Genomic DNA, 18,140 nt, shown 5'->3' with positions numbered 1-18,140 from the left:
AAAAAAAAAAAAAAAAAAGACAGGGTCTCACTAAAGTGCCCTAGCTAGCCTGGAATTCCTAATATAATATAGACCAAGCTGGCCCAGAGCTCACAGAATGCCTGCCTCTAAGCAGATGGTAGGATTAAAGTTGTCCTGCCAAGCCTAGCCTGAGTTACTTCTTTGGCCACTCGCTACTCCTAGGGATTTGCACTGACATTTTATGTAAATCCTGTCCTCCAAGGTTGCCCCTGCCCTTCTTCCCCAAGGCATTTGTTTTCTTAGCTCATTCCCTTTGGTAACTGGTTCTGTAGCTCCTAGGAGTTGCTTCCTGTGTTTATTTCATTACACAAGAAAAAGAGAGAAAATTCTAGATGGGCCTGAGATTAGAAAAATGATGCCTGAGGAGCTAGATAGACAGCGCAATAGTTAAGAATGAGACCCAAGTTCAGGTTCCAGCGCCCGCATCAGGCAGCTAGCTCACAACTGCCTGCTCCAAGGGAGCCACTGTGGGCACCTGCATATTTCACACACGCACACACACAATTTTCAAGTTTAAAAGGAGTTGAAGACTGGAGATATACAGCTCAATAGTTAAAAGCACTTGCTTCTCTTGCAGAGGACCTGAGTTCTGTTCCTACAATCCACATGGTGACTCTAGTTCCAGGATATTCAACACCCTCTTCTGGCCTCTGTGGGTACTGCATGCATGTGGTATACATACATATTCTACAACATGCACACAACCCACATATACACATAAAATAATCTAAAAAATAAACTAAGGAAAAATGATGCCCATCTCCTTGGCACTCACACACGGAAGACTGTTACTCCTTGCTTCTTTCTTTCCATTGTTGTCTCCAAGGTTAGATCACAGTGAGGAGCACTGTCTGGAGCTAGAGCCACTAAGGAGAGCTGGGAGGACGGCCAGAGCTTCTGATACACAAGAGGGCTGGAAATGGCAACAAGTGGGGAGAGCTATCATCTTTGTGAAGGTACAGAAGAAGCTGGGGTCAGGGAGGGGACAGGAGGAGAGGAAATAAGGCAAAGATGAGCTCAGGGCCCCCAGAGAATGGAGTCTTTGTGTGGGGTACAGATGAGGGACAAGGGGGTGATTGTGTGGGAGGGCCGGAAGTGCCACGCAGGCTGGCACCACCACAGCCAGCACTGGATACACCCTTCTGCGCCAACAGCTTCCTATAAACCAAGCTTGCAAGGATGTACCTGATGGTTACAAAGAAAGGAAACACAGCGGAGAGAATGTGCAGCAAGGAAAGATAAGGTACCACCCCAAATCCAGAGAATGGGAGGCAGAGGGAAAAAGACAGAAGCAGCTTTTACTATATTTACATCCAACAAAACTTTGCAGAGAACAATCCTTATTGCACAGGTCAAGGCCATGGACCGGAGAGGCATTTCCCAAGGTGAAGTGGACTAGAAGGATCGGGACTAGAAGAGGCACCAATTCTTCCCAAGGGAAGCTTGGGACTCCTCTGGGTCTCAGTGCATGGCTCTCAAGGAGTTACAAACTTAATTCCCTTCTCTTTTTTACACTCCTTGAGAATCTCATAAGTGTAGGAGCTGTGGCCTCAGAATAAATAACTAAATAAAATAAAATGCTAGGATTGCCTTGGGCTCCTTTAGCAATGCCAGAGAAGTGGGGATGAGACTCCTCCCATGGGGCAAAGGCTCAGGAGCTCAAAATCTTTCCAGTTGTTTTTTTTTTTTTTTCCGAGACAGAGTTTCCAGTTGTTTTTTAAAACAAAAACTTCTAAGTCTCCCAGGACACTGCAGATCTGAGGATACCCTGGGAAGGAGGCCCTGGAATAGGATGGAGAAAGAATGGACTTGTGCCAACTTCCCCAGCTCTCTCCTCAAAATCAACATGAACAAACTGGGCAGGCTGGAGATAGAGGAATTGTGACTTTTGGTATCAGTGAGTCCCTCTTCCTGCTATTTCCACTTGGAGCCTATGGCTGAGCAGCCTGATTCAAATTCTTCCATGAAAGGAAGAGGGAGTCAGGCTATGTCTAGAATCCACTCTACCTCACCTCTCCACCCAAGGCAGAAGAGGGGGGCTTAAGGGTCCCTAGCATTCCAAAGGTGCTCCAAAACATTTTCGACAGTCAATGGCCTTGGGAGTAGGCATCTGTGCCCGCCGCAGCCTCAGCTCCTCCTTGCCCATGCTGCTGGCCAGTTTGTTAAAGGCAGACTTGTACTTCTTGTCGAAGGCCACTAGGGTAGAGGATGGAAATTGATGCATTAGGACCTCCTCTCATGTCTGGTCCCACATCCCTTCTCTTCAGCATCCGATTGCACCTTTACCTATGTCCACGTGGTCCTTGCCCAGAGCAGCCATTGTCAGGAATAAGATCTCACGGTAGATTCCCCTGTAATAAACATAGAAGAGTATCAAAGAAAAGAGGTGCCAAGGCCAGGCCGAGGGCCCCCAGGTGAGCGCATCATACCTCTGCAGGTGCAGGCCAGTGGGAGGGGGCCCTAGAGTTTCCAGCAGGAGCCCAACAGCTTTATGAACCTCGTTAAGTCCAACATGGCGCATCACTGACTCCAGCAATGTCAAGCTAAGACACGAGGGCACTGGGCCTGGCCATACTACTCGTTGTGGGATCTGGCCTGCACGAAAGGAAGGAAGGGTTACCAGGATCACCAAGCTCTCCAGATGAAGAGCCCGGCCCTTTCACTCCTAGATCAAGTACCAACTCACTGTGGACCCTCCAGAGAACATAGAGAGGTGGGCAGCTGTTGGGATCGGGGGTCAGGACATCCCACAGCAGACGTACATGCACAGAGGCTGGGTCAGGGGTTAGCCTAGGAGATGGTCCCTGGGAGGGCTGAGATAAGAAGAAAAAGTCAGAATGAGGCAGAGGACAAGAAAAGGACAGACGGACAATGTTCAAAAGAGAAAGGGAAAGAACTTATTTGTGGTGTTATTGGTATTTGAGACAGGGTCTCACTATGCAGAGTAGGCAGGCCTGGAATTCACAGAGATCTACCTGCATGCCTCCTCCCATGTGTTGGGATTAAAGGCTGGAGCCACCATATCCTGAGGAAAGAAATTCTCATCTACCAGTTCTTACGAATGAGGACTTTGGATACTTTATTACATACCTAGCCCTGGGCCCTAGGATGTATGATGAATACTGGTGGAACAAACAGGAAAACATTAAGCCATTTTTTTAGGGACGAGTCACTACATCAAGCACGTATTCCATTAGGTTCCTGCTTATGCCATTTGACAGATGACGACATGGAGGGTCAGAGAGGCAAATGTACCTGGTAAAATGGCTTTTCTTCACTGTAAGGACAGAGAGGACTAGGAGACAAAGAGCTGAGAAGGAGGAGGGAAGCTCTCAGGAGGCAAGGACTACACAAGGACACTGACCTGGCCGGGTGGAGGCTCATCGTGGGAGGTCAACACCAAGCCTGGTAGAATACTAGGCAGGCGTAGGCGTTGGAAATACCACAGGAGGTTCCAGAAGATGATGGGGTGGGCAGCGGGCAATTCAGGCAATGCCAACACCTCACTGCCTTCATTCTCCACCAGAGACTCCAGTTCCTTCCGCAGTACCAAGGGGCTCAGGTATGCCCACGCCCCATTCTCAACTCTCCGGGAAGCACTCTGTGGGCAAGCAGGACAGTGGTCAGAACATATATACGAATGGCCCTCACCCAGAGGTGATTTCCCAATAACTCAGCAAGTCCAAATGCCTCTTGCTGCCCCTCGTCCACTACCTGGCACCCATCTGATCTCCCCTCGACAGACAACACACTCCCACCTCCTCGTGCTCCTCTGGCTCAGCCCTTACCCCCACATAGCCATTGCAGTGCTGGGGTTCATCCAGGGCAAGACAGAGCCTCCGGTCACTGAGCACAGGGCCGGGACCCCCAGGGACAGGGGCGTCTTGACTGCCACTGGCACCAGCAAGGGCAGACTGTGGGCTTGGGGCACTGCAGGGAAACAGCGGGAGGTGTCAGCTCTTGGAGCACCATCGGCCTGTCCCTCCCACAGCGCTTTTTCTGCTTTGGGCACCTGGGTCGAGAATCAAGGGTCTGGACACTGAGCAGGGGCACAAAGGAAGAGGCGCAGAAGGGGCAAGTTGTATTGAGGTTAGAGTCATCGGGTGCCCATCCAGCCATGATTTCCTCATCGCACACCAGGGAGTCACAGGCTCGGCACAAGGAGCAGCTGGACAGCAGAATCTGTGGGCAAGGAGACCCCAAGAAATGAGCCTTATTTGATTCCAGGGCCCCAAAGCCCAGGCCCTTCCGTGCCCCTTCCATCTCGAAACCTCAGCCAGGCCTCCTTCCACCTCCTCCCCTTCCCCTGCCTTTGGGAGTGGGTGGATATGAGCTGTGTGTGTTCCAGCACAATGGTGTGGATGGGGTATGCTCACTTCTAGGGAAGGAGGCTGGAAAGATCCAGGGGTGTCACTGAGACGCTCTGAGGAACGGCGAAGGCTCAGGCTGCTAAGAGAAGACTCTGAAAGATCCCACTCACTGCCCAGAGAGGCGGAACTCTGCCATTACAAGAGAAAGCACAGTCAGCTGGTCCTCTGCTTCTCTCGCTTAGGATGCTGCTCTCAGCCACTCTCAGAGTCACCTTTGGGGGCATTCTCCCAGTCAGCAGCCCTCCTCTCCCTTTCTCATTGGCTACCTCAGAAGCAGTGGATCCAGGGCGTTCTCGGGGCCACAGAAGGCTATCCATGGGACTTCGGCGGGCCGCAGGAGGAAGGTCAGTGGGCAACTCAGGTTGGGGGATGCGGGAGACAGAGGAGCGGCGGGAAGGGGTGAGCAGCTGTTGGAGGCGGGCACCCAGCCCTTTTCTGGGGGTGCCCACCTCCTCCTGACAGCCACTAGTTTTGGGACCCCGCCCACTTATCCCTTCTAGGGCCTCGGTGGAGCGGGTACTGAGGGCTGAGCCAGAGCCCCCTGGGCTTCCTCCAGGTGCCAGTTCTTCCCCCGTCAGACTCAGGTCTGACAGACTTCCATCCTGCCAAGGCACAGGTGATCCACGGGGCTCGAGGACCCCCAAGGCCTCTATCACTGCAGGTCAAAGAAAATGGAGAGATGGAGTCCTGCGCTCCTCCCGCTGCTCCACCACAAGTAAACACAACCCCTGCAGCGGAACTCAGAAGTCAGGAGCACTGGCTGCTTGCCCTGAGGACCCACATGGCAGCTCGCAACCATCTGTAACTCCAGTTCCAGGGGCTCGGATACCCTCTCTGGCCTCCATGAGTACCAGGGATACAGGTGACACACTGACATACATGCAGGCAAACACCCATACACATACAATACAATGTCTAGAATGCAAACTGTATAAACCAACAAACCCGAGCATCACAACTCACCATAACACTTAGGCAAGATTGCCTCAAGGGCCTACAGGCCTACTAAGGTACAGGGAGCTGCCCTAAAGACAGCCCCAGTCTCCCTTTCTCTACTGAAGAGCTGTTAGGAGAGTTCAATGGGAGGATGAAGGAAGGCCAGATAAGGGTACTTACTGTGTGCTACACCAGCCTCCACAGTGGGCTGTGCCCCTCGAGCACTGCCCAGGCTGCCACTCTTGACCAGGCGCCCGGTGGGTGAGGATGGCTCCCGCAGACTTCGCCCTGCCCAAGTCGTCTGGCGCTGAAGAGGGCGTGTTGGGGAGGGGCGCTCCAGACAGGGTTCTGTAGAAAGCACAGACTGAAATGGCCCCTTGGGTGGACCTGGGTTTTGCAGGGTTTCTCCCCCGTAGAACTTTATCCCTCTGCTACCAAACAAATGCAGGTTATCCACACACAGAAAGGCCTGCCAGGCCTAGTTGTCCGGGTCTCTCCTGGAACTCACTCTGTAGACCAGGCTGGTCTTGAATGCAAAGAGATCTGTCCCCCTCTGCCTCAGGAGTGCTGGGATCAAAGGATTGTGCCACCACTACCTCCCCCAACTTTTTTTTTTCTTTTAATACAAATTCCCACTATGTATTCCAATCTGGCCTGGAAGTCACTATGTAGCACAAGGTGGCCTTGAATTTGCAACAGTCAATCATCCTGTCTTAGTTTCCCAAGTGGCAGGACTTCAGGTCTGAACCATCACGTCTGGCACCGCAGCTATCTGGCCAGTCCCTACCCACCTGTCTGAGAGCTGCCCGACTCTTGATGCACAGCCACCTGCTGCTGCTGCTGCTGCTGCTGCTGCTGCCGTCTGTCTTTCAAGGGCTGGCGGAACTGAGCAGCCCCCAAGACAACATTCCGGAGCTTGGCCCAGCGTAGGCGTCCACCCGGTGTACCAGATGGCCATTTGCTTTCCAGCACAGCCTGTCAATCACAATGCCCACTTAGTGATGCCTTATCTCCCATCCTGACCCCAGGGACCACCTTTTTCTCTAAACATGCTGGCTAGGACTATCTAGCCAATAGCTCACCCAGAAAGAGAAGCCCCAATTGAGGCATTATCAGTAACAATGGAGTAATGGAGAAAAGTGTATCTAGTCTCTACTATTCATCCATTATCTGTCTGTCTGTCTGTCTGTCTGTCTGTCTGTCTGTCTATCTATCTATCTATCTATCTATCAACTATCGATATAGGGTCCCACTATGTACTGCACTGGAACTCACTCTGTAGACCAAGGATGGCCTTGAACTCACAGAGATCCTCCTGCCTCTGCCTCCTAAATGCCGGTATTAAAGGTGTGCTTCGTCATGCCCAGCTAGACTCCATTTGTAAACTGAATGGCTTTGAAGAAATAATCTCAACAGCTTGACTATTCCTTATCTGAAAAACAGGAGGCAGTTTGTATTATGGTTAAGAGGCTGAATTCTGGATATAATTTTGCTTATATTCTGACTCACTAACTTGCTTACTGTGGGACTTGGGAAAAATTACAAATTCTCTGCAACCTCAATTCCTATAATAGGGGAGAATGACCATTCTATGCCCTGTGGCACTGTGGGGATAAAATGAATTAAAATATGTATCTGGAACAGTGTCTGGCATGGAGTTTAACGCTGTTGTAAAGAATCAAAGTAGCTAAATCTGAAAAACCAAAACCCAAAACTAAACAAAAAGCCTTCTGTCTGTGCAAAGGCAACACGAAAGCACAGAAGATGACAGTGACTACAGGACCAGGGAACGGGGACAGCAGCAGCTGTCAAAGAACAGCATTCTCTCTAAACCAGGTCCCAGCACAGACTGCCATCCTACCCAAATTAAGTACCTTGTTGTAGTAGCCGTAGGTGATGGTGTTGGGCACAATGCCTGCCCGCCGCATGTCTAGCATGACTTTCACAGACAGCACGGGCTGCCCATAGTGTGAGCAGAGCTGCATCAACACCCGGTAACACACCTAGGCCAAGAGAGGCACAGGATGTCAGGATGTAAGGGATTTACTGCGACCCAAGTCGCCAAGTCTCAGCAAGCACCCTCTTCCAGCCTCCTAATTCTCGGAGGACTCACTGGCTCCCTGCAGCTCCTTTCTGCAGCTCTGGATGCCCTGCGGTCTCCACGGTTAACCCTGCACCTGCTCATGCCCTCTGATTGTGGCGGAGCAGATCCTCAACTCTGGCTGCCCCTCCACTCTACCCGGTCTCCAGCAAGTTTCCCTCTGTCCCTAGAGCCACACACCCTTGCTGGGATTAGGGGTGGGCAGGAACACACGGGTAGCAAATGCCTACCTACCTCATCAGGGAGCACCACCTTGCGGCTCTCCATCTCACGCAACACGTGGTAGGCTTTATGCAGGGCTCGCACCCGGGAGGGCGCCGAACGCACATAGGCAGGCAGGCACAGGAACCACAATCCATAGCAGTGACCTAGTAGGCACCGGGCCCACAGCTCAGGCACAGTGGCTGACTTCTGGGCCATTCGCTGTGCAACCTTCATCTCCTAGGTGGGGCAAGGGAAGACACACCAAGGTAAAGACCCTGCCAAGGCCAGCACAAATCTTTATTTCTTTTGGTTTGTTTGAAACAGGGTTTCTCTGTGTAACAGCTCTGGCTGTCCTGGAACTCGCTCTGTAGACCAGGCTGACCTTGAACTCAAAAAGATCCCCTACCTCTGCCCCCCCCAATGCTGGGATTGAAGGTATGTGCCACCACTGCCTGGCACAAATATTTTTTTCTCTTGATATTTTTCTGAGATAGTGTCTTGTCGTGTGGCCTAGACTGGACTCAAACACCAGTTCTTGCCTCAACCTCCTGAGTGCAGGACAATGTGAGAAGCGGCACTCTCCTGAGACACAGTCTGTGTTCTAAGGATGTAAGATGGCTGAGGCACTGTCTAACCTACAACCTCCTGGGTGCCTCTGTGGGCAGGGTAGCCTGGCCCTGGAGCATGGGTAGCACCCTGCAAGACGTAGCCGGCTCCTCCTGATGGCAAATGACAATGGTAACAAAGGCTAGTTTTTGTACAGCACTTTGTTGGTTTTTTTTTGTTTGTTTTTGGAGACAGGGTCTAACTATGTAGCTTTGACTGTCCTGAAACTCACTACTTGGACCAGGCTGGCCTCGAACTCAGAGATCTGCCTGCCTCTGCCTCCCAACTGCTGAAGTCATGCATCACTATGCCCAGCTTTACAGTTTGGGTTTTTTTGTTTGTTTTTTTATATACCAAGCTTATGTAAACCTCCCAGCAGTTTTATGGGATAAGCATTAGTAACCTCACGAAGCAAAAACCATTGTACCAGGTCAGGTTCCCCTATGCGGCCTATTGCTAGTTACCTGTTTGGTTCGGCGAGGCGCAGGACTGCTAGGGGCACTACGGGATGGGCCGGGCACAGGCAGCGCTCCCTGTTGTTCCTGAGGAGACTCAAATAGCTCAGCTCTTAGCTCTGGAAACCCATCGTAACTGGAGAGAAGAGGCAACATGGGGGCAGTTAGCACAGGGCCGAGCATGGGCCTTGGGACAGACGAGAGGAGGAGACAGTCTTACCAGTACTGGGGAGCAGATTCACTGCCTTCCAGTACTGGGGGATCCTCTGGGGGTGTGATGAAGACAGTGAGCTCGCTTCCTGAGAGCTCCTCCAGTTCCACTAAGGGTGTTGGCTCAGGCTTCTCCTGCTCTGGGTGGACCTGGAACAGGATGGGAAAAGGATTAGTGTTAACAGAGCCAGGGACCCCCAAAAGATGGTGTCTCCCAGAAAAACACGTTCATGGGGAAGGAGTCCTGGAGAGCCATCTGGAGGGGAAAAGTCAAGAATGAAAGGACAGTAAAGCAGAAGAAGCCGACCATGTCTGGTTGCACAAGTTGTATTGTCTATGCTTTGTCTAATTCCAGCTGTCCATCACAGCCACGCTGAGAAACACAGTTAGCAGTGGACTAGAGATAACCAAGACAACCAGGAGGAACCCGGTGGCAGTTGGTACATACAGAAGGGACAAGGCTCAATACCTTATCGACACAAGAGTCAAAGAACTCAAGGGCAGCATGGCGGGCAGAGCCAAAAGAGCATTCCTCGATGAACTGTGAGAACATCTGTGTGTGCAGCAGCTGGGAGTACAGCTTGTGGCTCGAGCGTTCCCGGGACTTGAGGAAACCTGGGGGGTCAGGCTGGGTCACAAAGGGGTTACCACAGTTCTCTATCTGCCACAGCCCTCTCCCCTTGTACTTGTACCCAGCTCTTAGCTCTCGTCATTCAGGATCTATGGCTCTCAAAGTCACACTTCTCCCGCAGACCAGCTCAGCTCTCCAACACCACAGCTGTCCTTCAATAGACCTGTACCTGACTGCTGCTCCCCACCAGGATCACTACGTCCACCTTACACCAAGGGCTCCCAGACAGCAGGACACATTCACCTGCATGCCCTTATCCTCCAAGACCAGAGGAGGGGAGGAACACTCAGTCTCTGCGCTCCCAGTCTCCCAGTCAGGGTCCCTCTCTGCTTTCCTCTCGGAGCCCAGCCCCTAACCATGCCCTCCCTCAAATCTCTTTATAAAGACAGGCTGTCTTATTTACCCTGAAGGTAGAAAAGGTTGTCGACGTCACGAGACCCCTCAGAGGGGGCCTCGGTGAGGGGACGCAAGAAGTCCCTGTAGCCTTTGAGCAGACAAGCCATGAAGCGCAGAAAGGCTCCCTGGACTTCCCGCTCCAGGCGTGTCCGGCGGCCACACACTGCCTCGTAGTCTGTCAGCAGGAATTCCAGGGAGGCCTCCTCTTCTGGTCCAGTGTAAGCTGGGAATCAAAACATCTAAGAGTCAAGGTTAGCACCCACAGGGCTGGCCTCGTCCTGTTTTTCACACAGATGCCTCCATCCCCAAAAACAGTTTTCTCTGCTCCCCTCCCTGCCTCACTCCTCTAAACCTCTCCCAAGGTTCCCATGCTCCCAATTTAGTCAGGAGATCTTGTCTTTTTCTACTTCCCATGTAGATTAGATCCTTGTACGTCTCTCTTAGGGTAGTCTAGGTTCTCTGGGATTGTGAACTGCAGGCTCACCTTTCTTGATGGGCTCAGAAATGCTGCTCCCCTGCCCCTCCTCCTTTATTTCACTCCCACCAAACCCAACTCCTCTAATCACTTCAGAGATCTATTGGTCCCTGGACCCTCCCCTCAGTTTGCAGATCGGAGGCCAACAACAGCCTCCAGCCTCTCAAGCCCATAGGCTTCTCACTCTGGTCCAGCTGCTGGTACAGATTCGTCAGTGTGGCCAGCAAAAGCTTGTATGGTCTGCGAGGCAGGGTCCTAGCAGAGAGGGGCTTCTTCTCCTCCGTTCTAAGAGATAACATAAGGAGAAAGGATGATGAAGCTTCTACGAGGTCTTTTTTGAGCCAACATGAACTCACACACCAGCCCTTGCATGCTCTCCTCCCTCGCCCACAAATGATACTTAGCCTCATACTGGAAGAGCGTGTTGGTATCGAGATCAACACAGATGACATCAGGAGGTGGGTCGTGCAGATCAAAATAACTGGAGTGGATACCCACAATGAAGGGCACAGGAGCGCTCAGCACATCCGCCAGCACCAGCGGGCACAGCGGAATGTAGGGGCACTGCCAGTGCAGTGGGAAGATCATCTAAAGCACCAGGCAGTGAGAACCAGTGAGCACAGGGCCCTGACCTTGAGGAGGTGAGGCTAAGCTCGAAGAAAAACCCAGTCTGTAACAACCACACCCAGGCAGAGAGGCGACCCTCTCCCTACAGCAGGAAAAGGAGAACCCAGTTCTGAATGGAGGGACACCAGAAAAGAGCAACTTTGGAGAAGTAGACTAGATAAGGTGGCACTCACTGAGACAAGGGCCTCGCAGACACTGGTGAGCAGATCTGGCCGCAGCGAGTGGACCAGCAGTTTGTGCTCCGTGAGCACAGCCAGCAGCAACGTAATAGCCAATTCTGGGCCCAGGTTCTGCAGCAGCTGCAGAAAGCTAGCACCACTGTGGGACGTGAAGGGAGAGAAGGATCAGCAGGAGACTCGGGAGCTGGACACAGACGCCACCGGGGCCAGTCTGCCACGGTCTCAGCAGCCGTACCCATACCTCTTATTATACCCATGTCGCCAAAGGTGTCCCTCTCCCCAATTTAGGCACATACCTGAGGGGCAGGGGTGAGGAGACAGGCTGACAGAGGAGCAGGTTGTCATAGGGAGACATCTGGAGAGGAGCCACAGGTCAGGATACTCATGGCCAGCTCCTGCCGACTCCTCTCCTTCCATCAGCCCAGCCCCAGGCTCACCTCTCACCTGCACTAGGATGCGTGGTCTCTGTGGGGAAGGGAACGGGACGTTGTGAATGAAGTGGGAGATGTGCCTAGGGAGAGAGGGAGAAGGTGAGGCTGACTCCTCGGTCTGTCCCTGACCAATCCCACCACACATTCTCAAGACCTCACTGCTCCCTGAACCCCGCCCCTTGCCTTGGATCAGCTTTATACATAGGCCTTATGTAGATTAGAAGAGAGATCCCCTTGCCTGAAATCCTCTCATCTACACAATGAGTTCCAGGCCAGCCAGGGCTACAATGGGAACATCTTTAAAAAGAATAAAAAAATAAATAAAATGAGGCAGATGCAGGTGGATCTCTGTGAGTTCGAGACCAGCCTGGTCTAAAGAGCTAGTTCCAAGACAGGCTCCAAAACCACAGAGAAACCCAGTCTTGAAAAACAAAACAAAACAAAACAAAAAAATTTAAATAAATAAATAAACTGGGCGTGGTGGAGCACGCCTTTAATTCCAACGCTCAGGAAATCACCTCGGTAACTTTGAGGCCAGCCTGGTCTATATGGAGTTCCAGGCCACCCGGGGCTGGAAGTAAATAAACAGTAAGTCCTGTTTCATGAGTAAATAAACAAATAAATAAAAATAAGAACAGATCTGTGCTGAGCCTACGTAGACCTAGCCAAGCCCCAACTAACAAGTGCAGGCTAGATTCCAGGCTCCACTTACCCATAGCCAGTAGCTTAAATGGACAAACTATACAACAAAACAGAGCAGCCCTGTCTCCTGGGGGCTCAGCGTACCCCCCCCCAGTTCCATTCTAGTGTCTCCCATTTATCCTCTCTAATGCCTCACAACTCCCCAGTGTCAGGAAAGCCATGCTCACGCTTCCAAGGGCAGACGGTGGGGGCCTGAGACGGAGTAGCGGTAAAGGAAGGTGAGGAAAGCTCTGAAGGCTGGGAAGGCTGGCCAGCGGGACAGCACAGCAATGGCGCGCCGACTGCGCACCGCTCGGCCTCCCAGTGCCCGGCCCCGTTCCACGGCACTCAACAGGCCCAGTGCCCGTGCCTGCCTCTCTGACAGCCTGGCCCTCGGGAACGCTTCATAGAACTGCAAGGCGGCACCATACACCTGGCAGGGGTATAGGGATGATCAGACGGGTTCTTGTATTGTGAGGCCCCCGTACCACACCCCACACACCCACCTTATCACCGGCAGCCCCTGTGAGCACAAAGGTGGAGAAGACGGGCACTGGGTACTTGGTCTGGGCAGGCCAGCACTCAATAGTGGCTCCCATGGGCAGGCAGAAGACTGGCACTGACTCGGGCAGCGGGAATGCCTCATTGTCTTCCTGTGGGTAGCGGCCCAGCAGCTCTGTACCCCAGCAGAAAAGCACATATTAGAGTGAAGCGATCCGTTAGATTCCAGGTAAAGAAACTAGAGGATCCCAGAGAAGGGCTAGATGGCAAAGGGAAGTCAGTTCTGGGGTCACTGAACTTACCAAGAGGCACCATGGAGGGTCAAAGGATAGGAAGGACAAAAGGGCCACTCACCTGCCTCATACACCAGCGTGTTGGCCTTGGCCAGGCCCACCTTGTAGCACAGGTACACTGCTGGGCCCCACTGCCCCAGAAACGACAAGAGATAAGCAGACACATCACTAACAAAGGTTTCTGGGGCCCATCTTCTCTCTCTACCACCCTTTGGGTGTCTTTTGTCTTCCAAGCTGCCCCTAATTCCAGTCCTCCCAGCCAAGCCACCTCTCATCTGGCTCTGGTGTCAGTGGCCTTGGTTCCCAAATACCCTTTGTTCCCCATGTCCACACCCTTACACACCAATGGCCCAGGTTTTAGCTATCAATACCGCAGTACCACTCACCATGCCAGGGTTGAGGTTGCGTGGCAACCGGCAGTAAGTGTGAGGAGTGCCCTCACCCTTGCTGGGCAGAACCAGGCAAAGGTCAGTGATGCCCAGGGCATGCAACCCTGCCCCCTCTGCTGCCCGCCGGTACATGAGGTAGGTGCGAGGATGCCCAGGGCCTGGAGGGGCCAAGTTGGCTGAGTGACTATATGGTGTTGTGTCAAGCACTTGGAAGCCAGGTTTAGGACGTTCCTTCCCTTCATATAACACCCTTGGCACAGAGAGCACAGACATCAAGAGGTCAGCATAGAAAGACCGGATCTACCACCTACCTGCTCTCCTAAACTTGCCATGTTCTCTCACCCTTGTCCAAGGCTAGTAGTACAGCCCACCATTTCCTACTTACTCTGTCTTCTAGGATCCTTGCCTTCCTTCTTTCACCTTTGGCTCTACCTCTCAATCAATAACCATCCCTGCAAGCCATGCCCTCCCCAGTTCTTTTTTTTTTTTTTTTGAGACAGTGTTTCTCTGTAGCTTTGGAGCCTGTCCTGGAACTAGCTCACAGAGATCCACCTGCCTCTGCCTCCCGAGTGCTGGGATTAAAGGCATGAGCCACCACCACCCGGCTGCCCTCCCCAGTTCTTGAGTAAGCACCAAAACCGTCAGACTCTTGGCGAAGTTCCTCACATGGTTTATCCACTTGATATCCCAAACCAGCCAGTGAGGAGTTGCTAAAGAAGCACTCATTGGCTAGTAAGCAGCAGCACAGGCAGTAAACCCCTCCTCTCATACCTCTAGCCCATCCCCTGTGCCTCCTCTCAACCCTTATCACTACCTCTTCTTAGTTCACTCAACAGTCCCTCCCAGCTCCCCCCAGTGCCAGCATGGATAGGGGTACACACCCCAGCTCAACGAGGGGGGGCTTGTCACGCCCCCTGCGGTAGCAGATGACTGGCTGAGTTCCACCCAGGAGCCCGGCACTGAGCTCCAAGGGGTGGCCACCAGCAGACGTCTGGATGCACGTGTAGCCCTGGGGCACCTCCTCGCCCAGTGCTCTAGCAATGACTGCCACATCTGTAATAGGTTCCGCTGGCCTAGGAGGGCGCCGGGGCCCAGTAGGTTCAGGAACCCAGGTCTCCTCAGGCATAGGTGCTCCATCTCCTGCAAGCCCAGCCACCACGAAATAATCCACCAATCGGGGAGGCCGCTCCTCAGCCATGGCCCCCCCTTCACTCACGGCATCTGGAATGGTCAATTGAGAAAAAGATGAAGCAAGAGAGGCTAGTGTTCCCATGGCAACCAGAGGCTAGTGTTCCCATGGTTCCCACGGACCCCCCCCCCTTTCCTCTTCCTAGTTCTTCTAAGGAAAGGTAGATGATCAGCCAATCCTGATCTCTCCCACCTGTGACATCACCAGACTCTCACAGCCCACCGGCTCCTTAGAGACCACTAGGTCCCTCCTTCTTAGTGACATCAGCTCCCTCTTCCCAAAGAACCCAAACGCCACTCTACATCACACAAATGCCACTGCTCACCTAGCCCTTTAAAGGCCTGCCCCTCTTCACCCCTCCAGTTAGATCTCAGAGAACATAGTGTTTTCTGTAAAGGCCTGAAGTCCCATCATTCACTCTGGCCACCCCAACCTTAACTTAGTCTTTTCACAGGTCTCTGGCCTTCCTGCTCTGGTAGCAGCTCCACAAGAACCTTCTGACACAGCTAATGCTCTTAAATCACCATCCTCATATTTTTAGAAGACCCCACAGGTTTCTGGGAAGGCTTGTAAAACCCAAGATTTAGATTCTGTTCAGACTTCAAGTATCCTTTTCTTTCCTAGCTTAACTTTACCACGTTGGCCAAGCTCTCAACTCCAGACCCTTAGGTGTCTGTAAGTTAGGTACAAAGGGACTATGGGAGATAGCTCCAGCCATTCCATGCCAATGCCACCCAGACCGAGACAGAATCAGGCCCACAACAGCCTACTGGTAACTTTTCTCACCTGCCTTCATGGCCTGACCCTGAGGAGTGGAAGCCCCAAGAGTCCTGAGGTGCCCCAGGGTGCTGAAGGTGGGAAGAAGCCTGGTGGGTGGCTTGCAAGGGGCCAGAGGCTGGGAGAGTGCTTCAGAGGGGAAGGGAGGTTACTTCCTGGAGCGGGTGCAAAGGGGAAGCTGCAGCTCAGCAGAAGTCAGCCTATGGGTGTGTGGTAGCGATGGGAGGGGGAGAGCACCGCGGAAGATGCCCGCAGAGCATCAGACCAAGGCAAACCCCACACTGAGGACCCTGGGCAAGGCAAGGGAAACTCCCAACGTCTCCAGGATACATAGTCTATTCAACCTCCCTCAGAGAACCGGAGCCAAGTCAGCTCTCTTCTTAACCTGGCCTCTGGACACACATGCCCCAACTCAAGCTAAATTTAGCTTGAGCTTCTCCACATCTGAGGTGAAGCCAGGAGTCAGCGTCAGCCTCCTGATTTAACTCCACGACACAGTTCCCTCTCTCATCCACTGTAGGCCAATAGGAGCTCTGTGCCCCAGTCAGTAGGCAAAAGCCGTTAGATGAGACCCTCTATAGTTAAGTGGGTGGCTCCGGACCAACAGGACTTGTGCATACAAGCCTACCCTCACCTAGCCAGGAGAGAGTCCTATAAAATGCAGCCCCTTCTCCCTTGGGGAAAACAACGGCAGTGGAGCCACACTAGGTCCCAGCACCCACATGCCGGATGTCGGGAAGTCGGGGCTGGGGCAGAGGGCGCGCAGCGGGGGAGGTGGCTGAGCAAGGGGCCAGAGGGCCGAGAGGAGCGCGCGCAGGCTGCCGAGAACGTGACGGCAGCAGCGCCAGCAGCCGCGTGACCCTAGCGGGAAGGAGGGGTGCTCTGGCTTGAGCGCCCGCGGGAGCTCCAGGGTATAGGGTGCCGGGCACAGCTAGCTAGCTCCGGGTGGCGCCCTCCCCTCCACTTTCACTTCCCTGGGAGGGAGGAAGCGGAACCAGATGCGCAGCGCAGAAGAACAGCTGGGGACAGTCCCTGGCGCCGACCGCCCTCCGCCCGCCCTTCCCCGCCCGCCGCCCCGCCCGGTCCGGCCCCTACCTGCCTGCCCTGGGACTCCCCAGCCGGCCCGCTGGCGGGTGGCTTGGAGGGCGGGCTGGCGGGCCGGCGGGCGACCGGGCTGCTATCCAGCCCCGGACATGGCGCGCTCGACTTGGGAGCCGCTCGCGCCTGGGCTGAAGGAAGATGAGGCGGGCGAGAGCGCCGGGCACGGTGGAGAGATCTGGGCGGTCCCAGCGTCCCCGCGCGGCGCCACGCGGGGACTGCTGCCGCGCCGCTAGCTCCGGCCGCGCGGTCCTCCGGCTGCCCCGGTGCTGGGGACCCCGCGCTCTTCCGCGCGCCCTGCTTTCTACACTCACCCCCCCAACCCGAGAGCCGCGAGCACCTCCGCTATTCCACCCCCCCCACCCGGGCCCGCGGCCGTGACCCTGGCTAGCTCCTGCCCAGCACCCTGCCGCCTGCAGCGCGACCCCTGGTGGCTGGGAGGGCCCCCTGCAACCAAGCGGATCCCCACCACCCAGCGGACGAGCAAGACACTGACCCCAGTTGGCCCCCAAGTCAGAGCCGGTGCTCCGTCCAACAATCAGATGTGGCCACTGTGCCACGGTGAAGGCCCTGAAGACCTAGACCTGGAAAACCCAGGTGACTCCCCACTTCCAGGTTTAGAACCCACTAGCCAGAGCCAGAAGTTCTCAGTTCTCCTTTCGAGAAACGACAAGAGCATTGAAAAAGAGGAAGAGAGGCAAGAAGCCGAATAGAGGAGGTGGGGGAAAGCAGCACTCCTTTCAACCATGCTCGGTGAAGGCTGACAAACCTACATTAAACGATTGTCTTCCAAGTGAGGTGGGTGAATTCATATACAATAATGCCCTGGGAACATGGACGAGGGGAGCCAGCTAGACCTACTTCCTTGGAGTTTACGGTTATACTGGGAATAGCTACCCCCAAGAGAGTTGAGGTTATTATACCACAAACACACGTGACCGGGGCTACAGCCATCTCCTTACCCCAGGCCTGAGGTTGAGGAAGAGTAACTTGTCTGGCCAGTCAGGGTGCCCCCTCCCCTGGACAAACATGAGGGCACATAAGGTGACTTCCTGCTGCCATCGGTGAAGTCTGTTTTGGCTCTAGGACGTGTCCAATTTGGGTCACAAATCTAAGGCTGGTGGTCCTCCACAAACCATAATAGCGCTGAAAGGATGAAAGCGTGCCTATAATCCTGAGCACTCAGGAAACCGAGGCAAGAAAATCAGGCAGAACTTCCAGGTAGCCCGGAATATGTAAAAGAAATCTGGGCAGTGGTGCCTTGGTGGATGTCTGAGTCTCTGAGTTCCAGGCCAGCCTGGCCAGAGTTGTTACACAGAGAAACTGTCTCGAGAAAAGAAAAAATAAAAGGAAAAGAAAAAACGGGCTGGAGAGATGGCTCAGTGGTTAAGAGCACTGACTGTTCTTCCAGAGGACCTGGATTCAATTCCCAGCACCTACATGGTGTTCACTACTGTCTGTAATTCCTGTTCCAGGTGACCCAACACCCATAGGAAAATACGAGTGCACATAAAATAAAATTAATTTAAAAAAGCAACATAAAAGAAGAGTTTATGGCATCAACCCTCCT

General features: G+C 53.5%; 1 protein-coding gene across 6 annotated transcripts; it reads right to left on the bottom strand.

The window, feature by feature from the left end:
* Positions 1-1,301: 1,301 nt before the first annotated feature.
* On the bottom strand, positions 1,302-18,053 carry Dennd4b (DENN domain containing 4B). 6 transcript variants are annotated; one of them, XM_050166267.1, is made up of 29 exons: positions 16,568-18,053; positions 15,482-15,627; positions 14,388-14,727; positions 13,504-13,756; positions 13,179-13,248; positions 12,830-12,999; positions 12,512-12,756; positions 11,656-11,722; positions 11,508-11,566; positions 11,206-11,350; positions 10,818-10,993; positions 10,590-10,690; positions 9,938-10,153; positions 9,373-9,518; positions 8,914-9,053; positions 8,703-8,829; positions 7,663-7,869; positions 7,202-7,330; positions 6,119-6,302; positions 5,508-5,675; positions 4,658-5,046; positions 4,398-4,520; positions 4,034-4,203; positions 3,810-3,951; positions 3,386-3,622; positions 2,708-2,834; positions 2,451-2,616; positions 2,308-2,372; positions 1,302-2,217 (listed from the first exon to the last, which is right to left on the bottom strand). In XM_050166267.1, exons 2-29 carry the CDS (start codon positions 15,489-15,491, stop codon positions 2,072-2,074), a joined length of 4,518 nt encoding a protein of 1,505 aa, XP_050022224.1. In that variant the 5' UTR covers positions 15,492-15,627; positions 16,568-18,053; the 3' UTR covers positions 1,302-2,071. The 6 variants fall into 6 exon arrangements, with proteins under 6 accessions (XP_050022224.1, XP_050022225.1, XP_050022230.1 ...); XM_050166268.1 differs by lacking the exon at positions 15,482-15,627; XM_050166270.1 differs by lacking the exons at positions 1,302-2,217; positions 2,308-2,372 and having other exon boundaries at positions 2,457-2,616; positions 2,700-2,834; positions 15,482-18,053.
* Positions 18,054-18,140: the final 87 nt, after the last annotated feature.

Source organism: Alexandromys fortis, unplaced genomic scaffold (genome assembly GCF_014885135.2).
Source record: "Alexandromys fortis isolate MF-2015 unplaced genomic scaffold, M_Fortis_MF-2015_v1.1 scaffold_152, whole genome shotgun sequence".
NCBI classification, from domain to species: Eukaryota; Metazoa; Chordata; class Mammalia; order Rodentia; family Cricetidae; genus Alexandromys; species Alexandromys fortis.
This window is presented reverse-complemented; position numbering and strand designations above follow the sequence as displayed.

What these genes read in the sequence shown, in the direction of transcription:
- Dennd4b (XM_050166267.1), bottom strand. An exon ending in TCCAGCCTCCTTCCCTAGAA is followed by an intron (nt 4,204 to 4,397) that starts GTGAGCATACCC and finishes CCTTGCCCACAG; the next exon opens with ATTCTGCTGTCCAGCTGCTC. An exon ending in ACTGGCCTGCACCTGCAGAG is followed by an intron (nt 2,373 to 2,450) that starts GTATGATGCGCT and finishes TGTTTATTACAG; the next exon opens with GGGAATCTACCGTGAGATCT.